The sequence below is a fragment of the Acanthochromis polyacanthus genome, chromosome 8 (genome assembly GCF_021347895.1).
Source record: "Acanthochromis polyacanthus isolate Apoly-LR-REF ecotype Palm Island chromosome 8, KAUST_Apoly_ChrSc, whole genome shotgun sequence".
In the NCBI taxonomy this organism is placed as follows: domain Eukaryota; kingdom Metazoa; phylum Chordata; class Actinopteri; family Pomacentridae; genus Acanthochromis; species Acanthochromis polyacanthus.
In genome coordinates, this window is record NC_067120.1 from 10049573 (window position 1) to 10068830 (window position 19258).

Below are 19258 nucleotides of genomic sequence, written 5' to 3' on the forward strand. Positions count from 1 at the left end.
CACCCCCCACCCCACCCCCAATAAAATAAGGAGAAAAAAAACATGGAAAAAGTTGTGTTTTCAAATTCATAAATTATAATTTAATACCAAGAACAAATTTACAGCAGAATGCTTGTTTACAATAAGCTAACACAAACAAACAAGAATTGTGTTCAACTATAAACTTTCACACACACTCACATATATCACTTGCAATTAATAATAATAATAATAATAATAATCATAAAAAAAGTATCTATACGTTATCAATACCCTGCAGTCATATATTTTTATATATTTATATAAAAACGTGGGTCAGTTTAAACTGTTCATAATTACAATCATGTATCATTCTCTGGTCCATATGTGGCCACGAACAGCCAAAGATCAGTGTTCAATCAGTGATCCCTTTTAATTCAACCACAACATGGTGTTCTTTTTTGTGTGTGTGTTGAAGAAAAGCCTCAAAACAAGGACAAAATTGCTAGCTTCCAAATACACACACACGCTCTCGCACACACGCGCGCGCACACACACACAGACACACACACACACGCGCACCACGGCACCTGTCAAAGACCAAAAAAAGAAAAAAAAAAGAGGAGCAAATAACACTAAAGTTAAAATATCAGCTCCTTCTCCAAACCTGCTCACCCTGTTTAAGTCTGTAGCCTAATAATGAACGTCGTTTCTTTGTCTTTTTTTCTTTTCTGTTTCTTTAAATACAAGGGCTAGTGTACTGAATGCACAGATTATATCTATACAGTCAAAAAACCAAAAAAAAAAAGGAAAGAGAGATAGAGAGAGAGAGAGAAAACATTTACATTTATATATCAAAGGTAAAATAGGTTAGCGACCTGTGGCCATGCATTCACAGTCTAAATATACATGAAAAAGAAAACATTTTTTGTAGTAATATGTATATACATTAAAAACAGAACTTTCAGTGCTACTAGCTAAGTCTGCCACTCAATTTTGAAGACGTTGTATTACCGAGAGAGAGAGAGAAAAAAAATGGCAACCACAGATTTTTTTTTCTTAATCACATATACTTTGTATAAAGGAAAAACTCGTTGAAATGAATTGACCTATATTTACAAGAATACTGCCTCTAATCAGTGTTTTTCCAAAACAAAAAAAGAGAGAGACTGAAGTTTTTCTAATTTGTGTTCCCCCCAAAAAATGTTGTAGGCCTACTTTAACAACGTTTGGATAAGAAATCACATCATGCTTGTCAGGCACTTAATGCTTGAAGTGAATAAAGGGTGACATTTCAGGGACGCTTTAATAATACTGCTATTAAACACTACTCTGGCTAGGCTTCAAACTTTTATGACCCCTTGACCTCTCCAACTTTTTTTTTTTTTAAACGAGCCAGTTATACTTTTCAGTGCAGTCTGAGCCACTGCACATATTAGCCTCTAATATCTTTATAAGAGCAGCTCTATAGGCAACTTGTAGATTTAATATCCAATTGGGGGAACTGGTGCCAAATATTCAGAGGTGAGTGAAATTGGGGGTGGGGGGGATGATTCGCCAAATCGTTTCAAATCTGCGAGCGTCAAAACAAATTAATTGAAATTTTAAGAGAGCTTGTGTCAGAAACAGTAGTGGAAAACAAATCCTATAGCTTCATAGTGTTAAAAAATAATAATAATAAAGAATGCTCCGCTGGGTCATAAAGTTGAACATGAACTCCAAATAGCTCCCTTTTTCCCCAGATGTTATTGGTCATCCTAAGAATATAAGTGCGCTTGCAGCATTAAGCCTAGATCATAAGCCTATAACTCCTATTGCTGTGGTTTTAATTCTTTTTAGAACTTTTTTTTGTCTTTTTTTTAAACATTATTTCACCTTTTTTTTTTCAAAATAAATCATCGTGTTAGAAAATAACACCACCTGTACTACAGAAATCACATAGGCCGGTTTGGAACCAGAAAGGAGGAACAAAGAAAGTACAAAACACAGCTATACATGGACACAGGACAAAGTCATTTGAGAAAAAGAAAAAAATTCACGTTTCGTATTTTTCCCCCTTTCTCCAGTTTTTTTCTTCTTCTTTTTTTTTTACCCAAATTTTCATTTTTAAATGCACTTAATACTTAAAATTTCCTCATAAGGATCAACAAAAAAAATCCCTTTTCCTTTTTTTTCCTCATTTTTCTTCTTTCATTACAAAAACAAACAAAAAAATGGATCGAAGCAGGTTGTTCTGCGTGAACACTGGGAGCTTGTATCTGCCATTTTGAAAGTTCAGTGGATGTCTCAATTTTTTCTCTTTTTTGGGGGAGAGTAGAAGGGGGGGAATTCACAGTCATTTACGTCAATGTCTTTCTTCATGAAAGCCAGCCCCGTGTAACAGCCGGTTGGTTTTTTATTCCTTCCACAAAAGCAGCTATAATCATTGTAGTCTCGCAGCCCCCCCCCCCCCCCCCACACACCTCCCTCCACCACCAACCAACCATCCATCCAACCAACCATCCAACCCCACCTTTTGTTTGTTCGTCTCCTTCTTGGTTTACTGAATTGACATGTAAGGCCAGTTAAAACTGCTCCCCGAAAGCAACATATCCCTGATGAGAGTTTCAATTGGGGTTTTACCTACCAATCGGACGAAAAATAATTGTTCTATGACCGAGGAAGAGACTGTGCGGAGGGAAGGCAAGCGGAGTAACAACTTCCCAAACCGTGTGGGCTGGTTGGGATACTGGCTCCGGACATATTCCTCCAGGGCGCACTGGGACTTCTCCTGCAAACTTTCCACATGGGCCACATCTGAGAGGCCACAAGCATCTGAGGAGGAGGAGGGGGGGAAAGCAAATAAACATTAATAAAGTGTAACCTAATGTGTTTCTCTCACTAGGAGCCCCCTTTTTTCCCCCCACTGTGCTGATGTATTACAGCGAGAATTGATGGCCTGTCATTGTTGGGGAAAAAAGAATAGAAAAACAATTGCAACATTTTGAGGAAATTATTCTAAATGTAAAGAAGTGGAGGTTTGTTTGTGTAAATTTTGCGGTTTGCTAGCGTGTAGGAATAATTGAACAACTTGCAATCAGTGCAATAATACTGCCACAGCGAGTTAAAAATAAAAGCAACACAACGATGGCAACTCGGAATAATTCAACTATCATATTATGTTTGTCTTTTAAAATTATGAATGCATTTTTTAAAAAATAAATTGCGAGTGAAAATGGCAGCATCGCCTCATTCCACTGCCTCAGCTCCGCCATTCTAACTATTTCTTCCCGTTAAAGTGCATTTAAAAGCAAACTCAATAATTAAGCATATTCATAGCTGAAGACTGCGTTTCTGATGGGCCAGTCAGAGGCAGAGCGAGGAGGAGAAGGGAGGAAGGGGGGAGGGAGGGAGGGAGAGAGAGGGAAAGGCATGGGAGACCTGCTGACCTTTAGTGAGCAGAGATTTAGCTCGGAAAAAAGGGCCCATAGCCTACGGAGCTGCCGTCATACTATACCATCAGAGACGCATAATCACTATCTGTGCTGCTGCATGTGGGCGGCAGCTGATAATGTGCCAAAAACGCTTGTACGCGCATTGGTTAAGTTTGTAAAGTTTACGCATGACAACAACCAAAACCACCAAAGTAGCAAAGGCGTGTCAGTCAAAGCTCCCAACAACACAGCAGCTCATGTTCAAGCCTCCGGGACTCAGGTATGGAGGAGACAAATTAAGCCAATAAGCCTTATTAATAAAATTCAATGACCTGAAATGTGATTTTTCTGTTTTCCTTCTCCTCTCTCTTATAAATAAAAGAGCCAGAACAATAGCAAGCTGCTGGGGCTAAATGTAATCCAGAAGCTGGTGCTTTTGCAGGTATCATTTCAAAGACTCAGTCATCGGTGAAACCTTGTAAATATCTTCCATACGTGTGTTTCTTTTATTATTATTTGCGCCTGTAATGGTGCGGCTAATGTAACCAAATATCTGGGAAGTTCGGGTCATGACCCAGTTCTGGAGCAAATCCAGAGACGCCTTGAATTGTACGAGGCTGAGAGAATATTTCTGCAAATAAAAATTAAAGCCGCCCCTCCTGTCACTGCACAAATATCCCACAGTACTCTTCTATACATATAGTGGCATATTTGCAATTACAGGGCGACTATTGGGCTCCTATACGCGTTTCTACGCACACGTCTGTCCACTAAATGACAAGAGAGCGTTGAAACATGCGCTTTGCTTTTACTGTGTGCAAATGGGACATTAGGCTTGTCTTTCTTTCCTTTTTTTTTTCCCTATTCCCCTCCCCCTCGGAGCCTGACATCATTTATATCTGTCATTTCCTACAAACAAGACGTGGGGTATACACACGGTGATAAATGGCTGGAAAAAAAGTCCAAGTGTGGAAATTCATCTGCAGGCTATTTGCTTCTCCAAAAGTGTGCTAAGAGCGAGATTTTATGATGCTTAAGGCAATTAATGTGGAGCTGTATTTAACTGGAGCTTATTTTCTAATGATTCACTCAGGCTGCACTGTCATCTCTATTTGCTGTCAATTTAATTTTCAAAAAATAAAAAATAAATTCTTATGTGATCGTGCCACTATTTCCAGTTCTAGCCGTGTCTGATAAATCACTTGATTAATCAAATGTTTTTTTTATTTATAATTTAGTAGCCTCAGGCCTATCCACCAGCCCCTGACCATGAAGGCAGCACATATAGGCGAACATTTAAAGTAGAATGTTGTGTTAATAGGTGCAATAGCCTCCAGCCAGTGCAGATATATTTAGGTCAGCGCTGATTTAGCTGATGTCAGGGTGCAGGTTAGTGACATTCACACACACTGAACTTGAGTGTGCCAGTCTATTGTCTTACCTGTGGTGAAGAGCACAATTGCCTTTAAGCAGCTATATTCAGCAGAGTCAACGTGCAAAGCTTTCAGCTTTTCCACTTGTTCTTGGAAGATCCTAATGTGGTCCATAAAGGCCACCACTCTGTCCGCAGACATGGGGGAGGCGTGAAGGCCAGCCGCCGCCAGGAGAGGAGCCACATGCAGGGGCATGGAGCACTGCGCGGCGTTGAGCACAAATAACTCACTCCACGTCAACCTCAGCAGAGCCACCTGGTCGGTGATCTGAAGGTCTGGAAAGAAGGGAATATTCCTGGCCCACTCCACGGCACTGAAGAGCATCCTGGCTGCTAGTTCACAAATGTTCTCGATGCCCATTATGTTGTTGGGCTGCATGCACTGACTGCCATACCGGGACGTCGGGTAGGGCTCCGCTCTCAACAGAAGAGAGATATATCCGGATAAGTAGGAATGGCAGTGGAGTGGGTCTCCATTTGTCAAGGCGAACTGACCGTGGTGTGGCTGTGTGGGTGGCACCCGTCCCCTTTGCACGGCTGCAGTAAAAAGAGAAACTACAGATATTGAAGCCTGAATTCTACAAATCATCACACAATCACTGTGAGCATGCTAAATATTACAGTGCATTTTAAAAACACAGATTAAGCAGCTTAAAATAATAACAAATACCACACCGCGTGTTTACAGTGTAGGATCAAAACACACACACATGCACATATATTGGAGCAGTTTTAAAAAAATAAAGACATTCTGGGTTGATAATAGCGAAGCTGGGAGTGTGACAAATCATGTAGAGATGCGCTTTGAGACACATTTAACACAAGCCCTGCACATGTCTAGCTTTAAAATGATGTTATTCAGCAACAGCAACATGAGCTGGCTGTGAAGGAACACAAAGAGGGCAAGGGAGACCTTGCATGTTTAACCCTTAACCTACTTAGCAATTCATCTCGTTTTACCCACACATGCAGGCCCTATTTTAACAGAGAAATTGTCGAGGTTTAATCGGGGGGTTTCTGATGCACAATCCGAGCCCCTGCTTGTCCAGCTCTGGACACAGACAACAAGAACAAGCGGGATACATGTTGGAGGTGCAGCCAGAAACACGCTCTCTCTTAATTCGACACTCGCCATAATAGCGCAGGAGGCTATATTGTATCATCTATCCGACACACATGTATCTAATACGCCCATGTAGCTTTATCTAAATATAAAATTTGGCAGCCTGAACGTGGCGATCGGTTATTATTTGTGCTAAAAGGGAAGCAGGGCGAGGAGAGAGAGGGGGAAATGCGCTGGAGCTCAAAGCAGAGATCCAAGCGAGCCGACCGTCTCGACCACAGCGGCTCCATGGCGAGCTCCAGCCGCACAACCTTGGAGGGAATAATCGGGAGAGAAGCTACACAAGGGGGGCGACATAATGTGCTTTTTTCCTCGTGTCTGGGGGGAAGGTTGGAGGAGCCTAGAGACGCACAAAACACACAACACGAATAGGAAAACAAAAAGTCCCAATACCTTCCCGTCTCATGCCGACTTTAAGGCATTTTTTGAGGCGGCAGTACTGACACTGATTGCGGTGGTGTTGGTCGATTGGACAATTCCTGTTGGCACGGCATGTGTAAGTGAGGTTCCGTCGTACGCTCCGTTTGAAGAAGCTCTTGCACCCCTCGCAAGTAAACTGGCCATAGTGTTTGCCACTCGATTTATCCCCACAGACCACGCACTCGATGTGCTGCGGCTGCTTCTCCGCCTGCTGCGTCGTCTGGTTCGTCGGCGTGGACTGTGTGTTGTTCGGGGGTCCTTGGACCGGAGTCTGAGGGGTCGGAGGGGCGACCTGAGAGGCTGTCAGATTCAACTGGCCTGGTTGAGGGGTGGGAAGAGATAGTCCTCCTTGGGTCTGCGAGGAAAGGGTGCCTTGGGTGTCAGCCACATCGTCCTGGGAGCCTCTCCACACTACCATTGCCATATCTATCAGTCAACGTAAAGAAACTTTTTGTCTGCCGTTTTGCTGTCGCGGTGGAGAAAATTGTCTCGGTGGAAACTGTGATTAACAGCCGGACACACACGCACACACGCGCGCACACACGGGAGGAGGAAAAATGTCAAATCTAGCCTACGTTGAATCCACTCTTGGAGTCTCCCGGAGAAGAAGAAGAAAAAACTGTCGCTTTATTGCTGTTGGAGAGACGGTTTTCAAAACTGATGCGGTGGCGAGCTGAGTCGCTGCCTTGCGCTTAAAGGCCAAGTCCAGGGGCGCTTACAGTCAGCCATCCAGCACACCCATCAATGGGAAAAGGTGGGCTAAAGACTCAAAAATCACCAGCCGAGGTAGCATGGAGTGTTCAGTGGAGGGATGGAGCAGGTTGGTGAGACCGTGCCCGCAGCAGCAGCAGCACAAAACAATCGGTGAGCACACTGTAGCAGCTACTATCAAGTTCCAGCACAAGTCTTGGAGAAAATCACCAACTGGGGTTTACACACACACTCAAACGCACGCACAGGAGAAAGGGAGGAAGAAAAAAAATCGCGTCTTCTTCCTTTTTCTCCTTGTGAGGTATAGCGCCAGCAAAAGCGCACAGCCGAGTGTTTTCAGAGCTTGGAATATGAAGACAAACTCTCTCCCTCCTTTTTGGAAAAGCAAAAAAAAAAAAAAAAAAAGAAGTAGAAGAAAAAAAGGAAAGAAGCGAAAGCAGCAAAAAAAAACAAAACAACTAAAAAAAAAACAAAGATCACAACCTGCAAACCTCCTCCGTGCGCTGGAAAATAATAGGAAAAAGGAGTAGGGAATCAAAGTGATCAAATATGTTAAAAAGGCGGAGGTTAGGAAGTGATTTGCGATTGGTAGGAGCCGGGCTGGCAGAATGCTTTCTCTCTGATCAGCTCACTGAGCTCTCTATATAGTGAACTTTGACACGACTGCTGCAACTTAGCACACGTTACCATGGAGATGAGCTGCCATATAAGGAAAGAGAGTGTCTTTGACTGGTCAGAGCTCAGGGACCTCCCCCTGAACCCCATTGGCTAGTCGGCACTTGTGCTACTTGGTACCTTGCCAGAGCCAGCATGGAGGTCGAGAGGGCCGCTTGGTCCTAAAAAGAGACGCGTTTGGTTTATTCTAAAAAAAAAAAAAGAGGAGAGGAATCATTCCTACTCACTCAAATCAACCCATAAGCTATATTCACTCACATGCAGCCCCGGTAAAGCTTCAGCAATTTCACGGAGAGAAGAAGAAGAAGAATAAAGGGGAAAATAAAAAATAAATAATTAAATTCCTTTTGCCTCATATTGCGCTAAAGTAGTATATCCACTGGCTCGAAGAACAAGCTGAAGGAGATTTTGTCCCTGAGACACACATGCACCTTCTGGGCATGATCTGTGTTCATTACAGTCTTGATCCTTTTAGGTATGTGGATATAAAGACAGTCGACACATGCGAAAGAAATTAAAAAACACACACACACATAGAAAAAGGGAGGAAAATAATTCTCCTTGCCTGCATGATGCTTTAAATCAACATCACTGTAAATATACCAGTATGTTAACACTGCCATTTGTCTATACATATGCACAGCAAAGCCAGACATTGTAAGGATTCCCCCGCCAGGTGAACAAGACAATAATAATAATGATAATAATAATGATGCCTGTTGACTGGATTTCTTCTTTTTTTTAATATCCCCTCTGTGCAATTATTCTCACCAGTTGATAGGTTATCCCTATTAGTGCTTCTAATCACACCAAGTGCTATTCATCACAATCCACAAAAAATGAATAAAAAAAACTGTTGTGGCAGGCTACTGAAATCATCTGTGCGCCCGCTGAAGCTTGAAAATCCCACTGGCAGCAAATGTCCCTAATCCACAGGGTCAGCAAGGCCAGATCTGGGTCTCAAAAGTCAGAGCTTTGTCTGCAGCCTCTGTGGTCAAAAACGTGAAATGACTCTAGCTTTAAATAGGAACTACATTTTCAAAATGACACTGGAGGTCAAAAGGCCATGCCCTTCACATTAAGGCTGGGATGAAAGTAGAGCTTGATAAACAGCACTGGATAAAAAAAAGCAGTTTGGGGTAATTGAGATGGGTCAGATGTCACCAAATAAATAAATATCTGCAGATTATGATGATGTGAAGCAAAGTGAAGGATGCCGAGCATGGAATAGAGGAGTCAGATAGGGCTTTTTAAATTATTTCTCCAGTGGGTTCATAATTTGTAGACTTGAATTTAATCTGCTTTACTTCCACCATGGCCAAAGGGCATTTTAAAACTTGAACTGCAGGTAAAACTTGACAGAAGCCACACAGATGAAGCTCCAGCCTGGTCAGAGCCTGCAGAGATCAGCCAGCAGCAGAAACACAAGCAGCAGCATGCATTGTCCCAGGATGTATTACAGTATATTGGTGCCCCCTAGCGTATGATTTTTCCCTGCTTCAGAATAAGATTCAATTTAGAGGAGCCATGAGCCAGACACGGAAACTGCTTCAGTCTCGTCGCTCGCATCGACCAAACTAACGAGCACCATTTTAAACTGATGACTGTTTGTTTAAATTCTGTTTTACATGACTTGGACGGCAAAGCTTCGAGAGTTGCCAAAGTTGGATTTACTTTTTTGCCACTTCGGGCAGTCCCAGCGGTGGTATTTAGACCAATTGTGTGTTTATTCTAAAACAAATTAGCCGATTATATTTTGTCTGCATTACTATTTTGTCGGTTTTATTTACAGATCCCGCGAACATGGAGAGTCTGTAAATAAAACACCCCGCAAGGTATCGACTTATCGAGGAGCCAGTTTTTGCTTCAAAATGGTAAGTATAGCTTTTGCATTCTTTATTGTGATAAAGCACTAAAGTAGCAACGCTTTATTCCTCTGCTCTGAATTAAATCATTGTGTTAAATTAAGCGGACAGCCTTTATCTGTGCAAATAAAAAGACGCGTCCTGCTGCACACAGACCACAACATATACGAGATTTCCACAGAGCGCATTGAACACGGAGCACTCTGGCAAGTCATTTTCGCTTATTATTAAGTGTTAATTTATAGGATGACCACAACAAAGCCAAAATACTTTGCAAACACCCACTCATGAAGTTATTTGATAGTGATAGTGAGGCAGGAGGCTGTATTCTTATAGTAACAAACCTACCAAATGCATATGTTGCTGATTCGTCCGTAGCGGGATGCATCTTCTCTCTTATTCAGAATATATTTAGTCTTCTCTTTTTGTGCTCAGATTGGAAACGGGCAAAGCTTCCCCTCTCTCTCTCTCCAACGGGACGGGATCAAACACAAAAAAAAGACGCACGCTGTTTATTGGAAAATTGCAATGTCTGATCATGCAAAAACTTTGGAGAGCCGAAACAAACAACTGATTCACGTCATGTGTTGGTTGTTGTTGCTGATGATGATGATGAGGAGCGAGGAACTGAAGATATAAGTTGACGTGTCGTCCGAGCAGAATATCAATTTGACTGCCTCTGGAAATGATAAGTGGAGCTTTACAGCAAGCAGAGATCCTGTGCGCCTTTTTCTCTCCTACAGTAATATGGCCAAAGCGCGCTTGCACGCCGCTGCTTTGTGTGGGCTATTGAGGAGAGAGGGAGGGGGTGAAGTCAGAACAGACACCTGTCTTTAAGTGTGGCGAGCAAGTATTATGAGTCTCTGCATATTCGAAATTATATATGGAGGCAGGGAGCGAAGACGTAATATGAGCCGGGCTGGAATTAAAAATGAAAATTAATTGGCAAAATAAATATTTAGTAATCTATGCCCAACTGGAGGCTCCTACATTATTATTATTATTATTATTATTATTATTATTATTATTATTATATTTTGTAATATTTTTAATAAAATATGAAGCTATTAAGTAACACATTTTATTTATTATTTTTTGCAGTTACACCTCTTGCAATTACACGTAATCCAGAAAGTAAGAACGCCACTATATATGTGAAACAATAGGCCAATTAACCTCGTGTAAATCTATATTGGGTAGAAATTTACGCACCATTTTTACGCACAAACGTTTCCAAACCAACACAATTGATCAGCTATTAACCCCCCCCCCCTCCAAAAACTCTTCTGCTTATTTTTATTATTACCATCATTATTATTCTATGCGTTTAAAAGTTTGCTCTGTGTGATTTGTGCCCGTTCTCCCTTCAAGCAGGAGGATAAAAGCACTATATGCTCAGCAAGCCTCCATACACACAACAATAGCGCTGCCCAACGGGATCAGTATCGATTAAGAAGAGACAGAGGATGTCGCCTGCACTAAATATTTACTGATCACACACAAATAGCTGGATCTTTAACGATTTCCCATGCTCCGGCTGGGAGAGGGGACTAAATCACTTTATTATTGTTAGTAAAACAAAGCACACACTCCCGGAACGCAGGAGTGGAGATGTGCTGATTGGGATGATTGCAGTTAAATTAATCGATAGTGAGATAGATAATAGTTGAGATTTACGCGCGTAAAGAAGGAGGAGGGGAAGCAGCTTTCACTCCTGTGGCAGGTTAAAGCCACACGTGCGGTAATTATTCAGCGCAAAGTCAACCGATTACAGGACTCAAACTAAACAAAAGAATTCGGCTAAATATTTCAATCCTATAAATCTGGCTTTTAAAACGCACTCTAAAAAAAAGAGGATTGTGCTGCTGACGGGTGAAGAGTCCTCTCACGCTTGTGTTAAAGTCAAAATTAAAGGAGGAAAAAAAAGTTGACTTTAATCTTATCTGTGCCTTCACCAAGTCCTTCACGCAGATAGAGGGATACTGACCCGAAGGTCCCCAAGTTCCCGGCCTGATTAACCCTTCCAGACCCGCGCAGGAGCAAAGGTTAACCAGGCTAATCAACTTCAAGAGTCTGATTGAATTAGATGACTGTGGAATCAAGACAGAAACTAAACTGTCTCACTTTTAAAAAACACCCTCAGTCACTTTTAACAATTCACACAATTTAAATCAGTAAAAGAAACAGGATTTAAATCTGCATAATAGGAGAGATTATTTTCTTGTTAATTGGCAACAGGTAAAAATGAAACACCTTCAGCTCACTGTCAGTGTTCAAAAACTTTTTAAACACCTACAAATTGTTTTTCCTGCTTGATAAAGATCATTTGATTGATGGTGTCTGTGCCCCATATGTCATGGCATTTTTATCTGTTGCATTGCATAATACCAGCCAGTACAATTTAACTGTGCAGTAAAGGCGTTATCTCGTCTCTTTACAGCAGTGCCTCGTTGTGATGTTGTGATGTTGCTTCTATGCAAAGATGAAGAAAAAAAAACTAGACCAATTAGTCAAATGTCTGCTTGTACATTTGGCTCCATTTAGGTAAAGAATATTTGCTGACAAAACATAATTAAAGTTTCCAGAAGCGACTCCTAATCAAAGGAAGAAATAGGAGGAAAGCTTAAGATAAGCAAAATATTCTAATGTAAGGATATTTTAATGTTTACAATTTCAGGATGTTAAAAACAAGAATTGTCAACTGTGTGGGCAGAGAAAGAGTTTTTATTTCATTTTACACGTTTCATCCTGATAATTAGTTCTTACTCTTCCAGCTTGCAGTTTCTTTTGAATTCTTTCTTAATGGTTGAGTTGTTTGCTCTGAAGCGTGGTTTTTACACACCTTAATGACAAACGTATGACCTGTCCTTTAAATTATGTTTCTGTCATTTTGGCCTCCTAATAATGTCATTACAAAAAATTGAATTCCATTATCTTAATTAACACCCCCTTATGGTAAATGTGGTGCGTGTGGAAGGGATTTGACGGTATGTAGGCTGTGAAGGAAAAGGCGTAGAAATTATTATTTTTTTTCCCATAAGTAGACATACATGCATGTTTTAGTTGAGCCCGTTTCCTACAGTTCATTCAGCGGTGTAGATCACTTTCTCTGTGTCTGCGTGCCCCAAGGGCCGCTATCTAAAAAGGCAATAGATCCCAGATAGCTCACTGTGTTCAATTTGCCAATGACAGATTATAGTGCCAATTTAAACAGATAGGGATCAATTTGTCTCAATGATCACTCTTTAGGCTGACTGCCAGCGCACTCTTAATGTATTTGTAAATGCTTATTGTTTGAATCATTGCTGTTAGGTTTAAAGTGATCAAAAACTGCAGAGAGAAAGATGAGTGGTGTAAACGCTGTGTTGTTTTGGCTGCTAAAGACTGCATAGATGGAGCGTACATGATGATTACTTCAGGCAGCAGCATTGTAGCAGCAATGACCAGAGGGGTCAACGGTTTAACTCTAAGGACTCGCTGGGAAAGTCTGGGTGGGGGGAATTGTGTGATAAGTGCTCTCTAACCCCTAGAAAACTACTGCTGAAGTGCCCTTCGGCAAAGCAGCTTAAATCCCATCTGTCCCAGTGGAGCTGCACAGCGACCATCAGCACAACACTGCAGTTGTACCAGCCACTTGTGATATGTGTCTCTTTGAGCCCTCTCTTTTCTCTTTAAAAAGGGGAAGAGTGGGCAGTCCACTCGCTTCACACTCTCTTTTTTTTTTCATGTGCTCAGAGTGAAAAAGTTTGGGAGAAGACACAAGAGAGAAAGCCGTGGCAGCATTCAGTCCTGAGCCAGACATGGCTCACATGTGGCCCCAAAGGCAGCAGACAGTGTATTGAGTTACTGTAACTCAAGGTGTAATGTGGTAGCAGTGGGGGATATGTAAAAACTACACAAACGGATGTAGTAGAGGCTTGCTTCAGCTTCGCATTACAGCTATTCAGACGGTTTATTTTCTTAAACTAAACATTGAATCATGTATTTGTTCTAATGGAAGCCATATTTCTTATAGTGGCATTCAGCTACTTATATCAAACTGCTATTGTTTCAACAGCATTGTGTCACCAGGTTCAGTTATTTTTATGTGTTCATTTCTACTGAATAATTATGTTTATAGCACTCAGAGAGGACTTGTTAATGCATGCTGGTAAACTTCTAATAGAATAATAGCTGTATTTAATACTTTTTGAAGATTTGGGATGTTTAGGTGCTAATGTGGTGCGTACAACTATGACATGACTGCTCAAGTATTAGTGTTTGCATTGTTACTTAAGTAGCTGATGAAGTAGCCCATATGTGTGATTTTAATTTGCAGAGTGCCACACCTATGACAAATAAAGTTTTAATCTATGAGCTGTGTTTTGACTGGTTTTCTCTCCACAAAATAACTAATGTACATTCCACTTTAACAATCAAGTCTGATAGTTTACTGTAAAATGTAAATGAAGGGTTTCACTGGAATTACTGTTTCGACTATGTAAGACAACATGCTGTTAAAACGTAGAATGAAAGGTTGGAAGCAACAAGAGTGCGGCTCGCTATTTTCAAATGATGTTCTTGGTCAATGTCTGGCTTTTCCTGATTCTGTAGAATGTCTAAAACATGCTGCCTGTCTGTGGTGTTTCTGGAGGTTTAGTAAAAGCATGTACGGTGCAAGCTTCGGCACTTTCCTCTTCATTGAAAATAGGATTGTATGACCTTCAATATTCTATAAAAAATATTCTGTGGTGCAAATGTGGAGAATGAGAAAGTCTGAAAAACATCTCACCGCAATACTGGATAATATAGAAGTTTCAGAATAACTGGCTGCGTACAAATGTGAATTATTTGCGGAGTGTCTGGAGTTTTTACTTTCAGCTTCAGGATGGAGAAATGGATGTCAGCTCTGAACCTAAACTGAAGAAAATGCAGATCTCTCAGAGTTAAACAAAAACCACGGCGGCTTAAACTTGAACCACTTCCGAACTCGCACACTGCAGGCTGAGAAAACAACCTAGCTTCAAGATTTTGCCACAAGAATGCATTTCTTTGCGGAAATGCTGCAGACATTAATTTCATAACTATGAACAAAAGCAGCAGTCCATGAATATTGACACTGTTAACTACATCTCCGCTTCCACAGGCACTGATTCAACATTTGGTAATAGAGCATGCTGTATAACAGCAAATATTTCCATTTGAGGTTTTTCAATCACACAAATCCACATTTGATCAATGGTCCTTGCAAACTCATGGACGGAGTAAAAGCGAGATGGAATGTGAATGGGATTTGCTTAAACCTCCACAATGGCATTGACTACATATGAAAAAAAAAAAAGAGAGAAGAATTTCTTGGTGTGAGGTTGCCCTCAGGGGGAAAAGCCATAACAAAAGTGAAAGCACATATTTACAGGAGCTTGGTTACTTTATCTTCATATCAGGGCATGCAGGAGCTTCTTTTGGCTTCAGCTTAGAACGTGAGAGTCGATACGCCCTTTATAATGTCAGAGTTGAATATTAGACCAATATATAGAGAACTGTGGACATTTGATGGTTTGAGAAGTCAGCATGTTCTCAGATATTATTCTTACAAATAGACAGCATTTATTTGCAGTGTTCCAGTTTATCATCTGCTAATGAACTGTAATAGCTTGCCAGGCTGTCATATAAAACTCAACTTTTTCACAGTGCGCAGTTTTGCGCTTTTTTCTATTTATGCCGAGACTATCTCAGTAAGTGCACACCAAACAACACTCCAGTGGCTAGAATCCTCATATTTTGTAGCCACACTTCACGTCCATTTTTAAAGAAAAGTTGCCAATATGATTTTTGATTTAATACATTTGAAAAAAACAAAACAAGGATGAGCCATTACCAAAACATTTTGCCAAAATGGTACGATGAAGTACTAGTAATCATACCAGAAGTTAGAAATGAGTAAACACATATAGAGCGTTCTTGCTGTAGCAGGATGGGTTTCAAAGATAAAGGTACATTCTTGGAACTGTTCAATTAAAATGCCGCACCATTATGACGTCAAACTAACTTGAATGCAAAAATCTTTAGCTGCTCTACACCTACAAGCCGGAGGATATCACAGATTACAGTCATGGCTTTGGGTTTTCATCATCGATAAGGGATCTGTGTCGGTGTATGTAAAACTGTAAGAACATGAAGAGGAGGTGTAACCATCGGTGCTCACTGGCATGTTGCACTGGAACAAAATAAAACACCTGATGCTGACAGCTCCCTCTGTCACATCCGCTGACGGCTGTTATTTAGGCCAATCTAGTTATTTAAAGATTGCAAGATTTAATCCAAGCCAATTTTTTTTTTTTACTAAGATGGCCCTCGGTTACCTCAAGATCCCAGATTACTGGACGTTTAAATGAGGTGGCACCACAGACAATAGCGTTGCTTCAGCTGCATGGCCTGAATTGTAATGATTTATGAGGGAAACATTTAGATAACTGCCAGTGTGACAAATTGATTATTTCATATCCTTAGGCTAACACAACCCTGCATTTTGTTATTTAGTTTTTATTCACACTGCATGAGAACATCTTTATACTTTCTCCACAGGCAGCTCATGCAACCATTTACATTACAGCTGAACAGCATTTTTTGCACAGAGATAAAGTAGCTATAAACTGCTCATTTCATCGCATTGAGATCTTAGTGTATTTTACACACTGACTTGTAGATGAAGCAGAATGTGTGGTTCAACAGGTATAGAAAATAATTACACAGAGACAAATTTAGAAAAAGACACGCTAACCACCAAGAAGATTAAAAATGCTGCGAACCCACAGACAACGCTTGTGACTTAATCAGCTCTGGTGAATCACAGTCAGAGTTACATGTGTTTGTGGATCAATCGACAGGCGTAACAGAGCTGTAAACAACAATGGTGGCTGCCGAGTCTGTCTGTGCAGCCATAACGTCTGGCATAGAGAAACTGGAAGGCATTAAAGCAAACAGAGAACAAAAATGAACTTATTAGCAAAGTGTAAACACCGAAAACGACAATAGATACTGGATGATAACCACCGCCTTTGTACTAAAAAAAACTAAACAAAAACGGTATAAACTGGTGTAATTTCCATGACAACAGCTGGCACAGGAGTGTGTGCCCTCGGGCAGAACTATCAAAAAAAATTTAAAAAAAGGGTGGCCACACATGTCTCATGTTGTCTGAAGTTGGGAAGCCTCATCTGGCTTGCAAAGGAGATGTATAAGCAGAAAAAAAAACAACAGAGATGTGTCTCGCAGCCAACAAGACAAACCTTCAGTCGGTGCCCATTAAATTACTAATTGAGTAAAGAAGGGCTCAGGGCAGTGCAGTGCTGGTGCTGAGATGTAAGGTACAGCACATAGTGGAGAGCAGGGAACAGTCATGGTATTGTGTTACAGCCTTCTGTTCTCTAATAGCTTAAAAATTCATCTTATTTCTCCTGTTGCCTAAAAGGTAATTGTCCTATAATTTCATAGAGATTTAATATATTTGACATAGATTTGCCTCATTAATAAGTACATACAAACACAACACAACCCGACTAGTTTGTCCATTTTTGTGTAACTTTATAATAGCTGGGTTGCTTTTGTAGATTTATTCCCTGCAACAACAGCAAGGTTTCCCTGGTTTCTAGTGGTGGCTGTGGAAAATATAACAACTACATCATCTAACCATGCTTTTCAATTAACATAATAATTAATGTTAATTCACATTTTGACCAGGTATGGGCTAATACATGTCGATGATTGTTGTTTAATCACTTTTTAATGACTGTTGAGCCCCCAACAGACAATAACCTCATAACTCCTGCTATGTGCCCTTTGACACACACCGGCTCACATATTTACTTGCTCAGTCACCACAATACAAGCAGTGAAGTTCTGCTGCTTCAACTATCTGCAGCCTCCTCTGCAGTCTTTTTTTGGCCATAATGCCATTAACCATAATGGTTTTGGTAATAATCTTTTACGCAGCTTATTTCACAGGAGGATTTATAGCTTTTCAGATAGACTGCTCCAGTGTGTTAACTAATACTAACTCCTGGCCCCCTTTTTTGATCCAGATTTTCCTGTATGAATGAAACATTAGAAAAGCTTAGCCTGTTAAAAAGGGTGTGACTGATCTTTTCCAGGAAACGTACAGTAGGGGACAAATCTGCACAGTCAGGTTGAATAACTGGCATGGCAATGAGCCCACAATGCAAGGATTAGGCGCTATAAAGGAAAACTCTGGAGAAAGATGGAATCATTGTGTAAACTGGCTCGGATTGCAGGTTTGTATCACTTAGGAAAACTCCTCATGATTGTTGAAATATGGGTCTGAAGCTTTACAGTTGGGCCAGTGTGTACAGACACATACTGTTAGATTCTGCTTTTCAATTAAAAACATTAGCAAACAAGTACATTAGTGTACTCAGTGTAAATAAGTGAGATTACAATGAAGCCTTGGTGTGGAATGAATGCAGGGATGAATTTAAATCAATAATAATCGATGAAATTCCACATCTATAAGTCGGCACTCGTGTTATTTATGCTCCCTTCCATGCAGGTTCTCAGCCGGTCTAAAAACTAGCAGTGGTGTGATATTTGTCACCTTCCTCACATGATATAAACACCTCTGTTTATTCTGAACTTGCTCTGGCCAAATTCAGCGGCAGTGATAAAATGCCGGTGTACAAGAAAAATGCCACAGTTTATTTAAACACCATATTGTTTGCAGCTCAAGGTGAAAATAATACCATAAACTATAAGGCTGCCCATAATAATACGGGTTCACATAACCGGACTGTGAAGAAAAAAAAAGTAAGGCCCATTTCATCAAGCTAATTGCCTGTTTGTGAGAGGGAGCAAACTTTTCTACCACCACTCTATTATGGAGGCTCTTTCTTAATCATAAATAGAGCCCTTGTATCCCAGAGGGACTTGCTATTCTAATTTACAATTGAACTAAAGACCAAAGCTATCAATCTTTCACAGACACTTTATTTCTGCCCCCCTTCTCTCTTGTAATTGTGGTGACATAACCATAAACAACAGAGAAAAGGCTGCTGTGACTGATCTGAACACATGAGCTGCACATAAGCACTCCCATCCAACACACACACACACACACACACACACACACACACACACACACACACACACACACACACACACACACACACACACACACACACACACACACACACACACACACACACACACTGCAGCGTGCAGGCACTGTACACAAGAGGCAGCTTTATCAAGAACTGTTAATCAAATTCACCAGTCTGACTCAAAGTAATGCAAAAATTCCAAATTAACAGTTTTGGGGCGATGTAGACTCAGATACAACATAAGAAATATTTGATAAAACATCATCTTTAAAAGGTTTATATCACAACTAATGGCTTAAAATGATCATTATTAACCGCTATTATATAATCTACTAGTTTACTGATCCATGATAAGTCATTAATGAGAAATTTTGTATGATCAGGTTGTACAAAATTAAGGCTTGTAAATCACTAGTTTACCAATAAGCCATAAAACTCCATTACAGGACCATGACTTTTGCAGGTGCTAACGTCCATGTAGCCACTTTGCAAACTTTTTTCACAACCCGATCAAAACATTGATAAAGCAATAAGTTCAATTCAGAAATTTTGCCTTATCAGAAAGTGCT

At 40.6% G+C, this 19258-nt stretch overlaps 1 protein-coding gene and 1 long non-coding RNA gene across 4 annotated transcripts; one reads left to right on the forward strand and one right to left on the reverse strand.

The window, feature by feature from the left end:
* Positions 1-52: 52 nt before the first annotated feature.
* On the reverse strand, positions 53-10334 carry nr2f2 (nuclear receptor subfamily 2, group F, member 2). 3 transcript variants are annotated; one of them, XM_022191329.2, is made up of 3 exons: positions 9946-10334; positions 4813-5340; positions 53-2772 (listed from the first exon to the last, which is right to left on the reverse strand). In XM_022191329.2, exons 1-3 carry the CDS (start codon positions 9983-9985, stop codon positions 2498-2500), a joined length of 843 nt encoding a protein of 280 aa, XP_022047021.1. In that variant the 5' UTR covers positions 9986-10334; the 3' UTR covers positions 53-2497. The 3 variants fall into 3 exon arrangements, with proteins under 3 accessions (XP_022047021.1, XP_022047018.1, XP_022047019.1); XM_022191326.2 differs by lacking the exon at positions 9946-10334 and adding an exon at positions 6320-7460 and having other exon boundaries at positions 4813-5358; XM_022191327.2 differs by lacking the exon at positions 9946-10334 and adding an exon at positions 6320-7457.
* LOC110949346 (uncharacterized) lies at positions 9169-13953 on the forward strand. The gene is made up of 3 exons (XR_002595580.2): positions 9169-9437; positions 9525-9606; positions 13333-13953. It is a non-coding gene; the product is annotated as an uncharacterized LOC110949346 (long non-coding RNA).
* The last annotated feature ends 5305 nt before the right edge of the window (positions 13954-19258 follow it).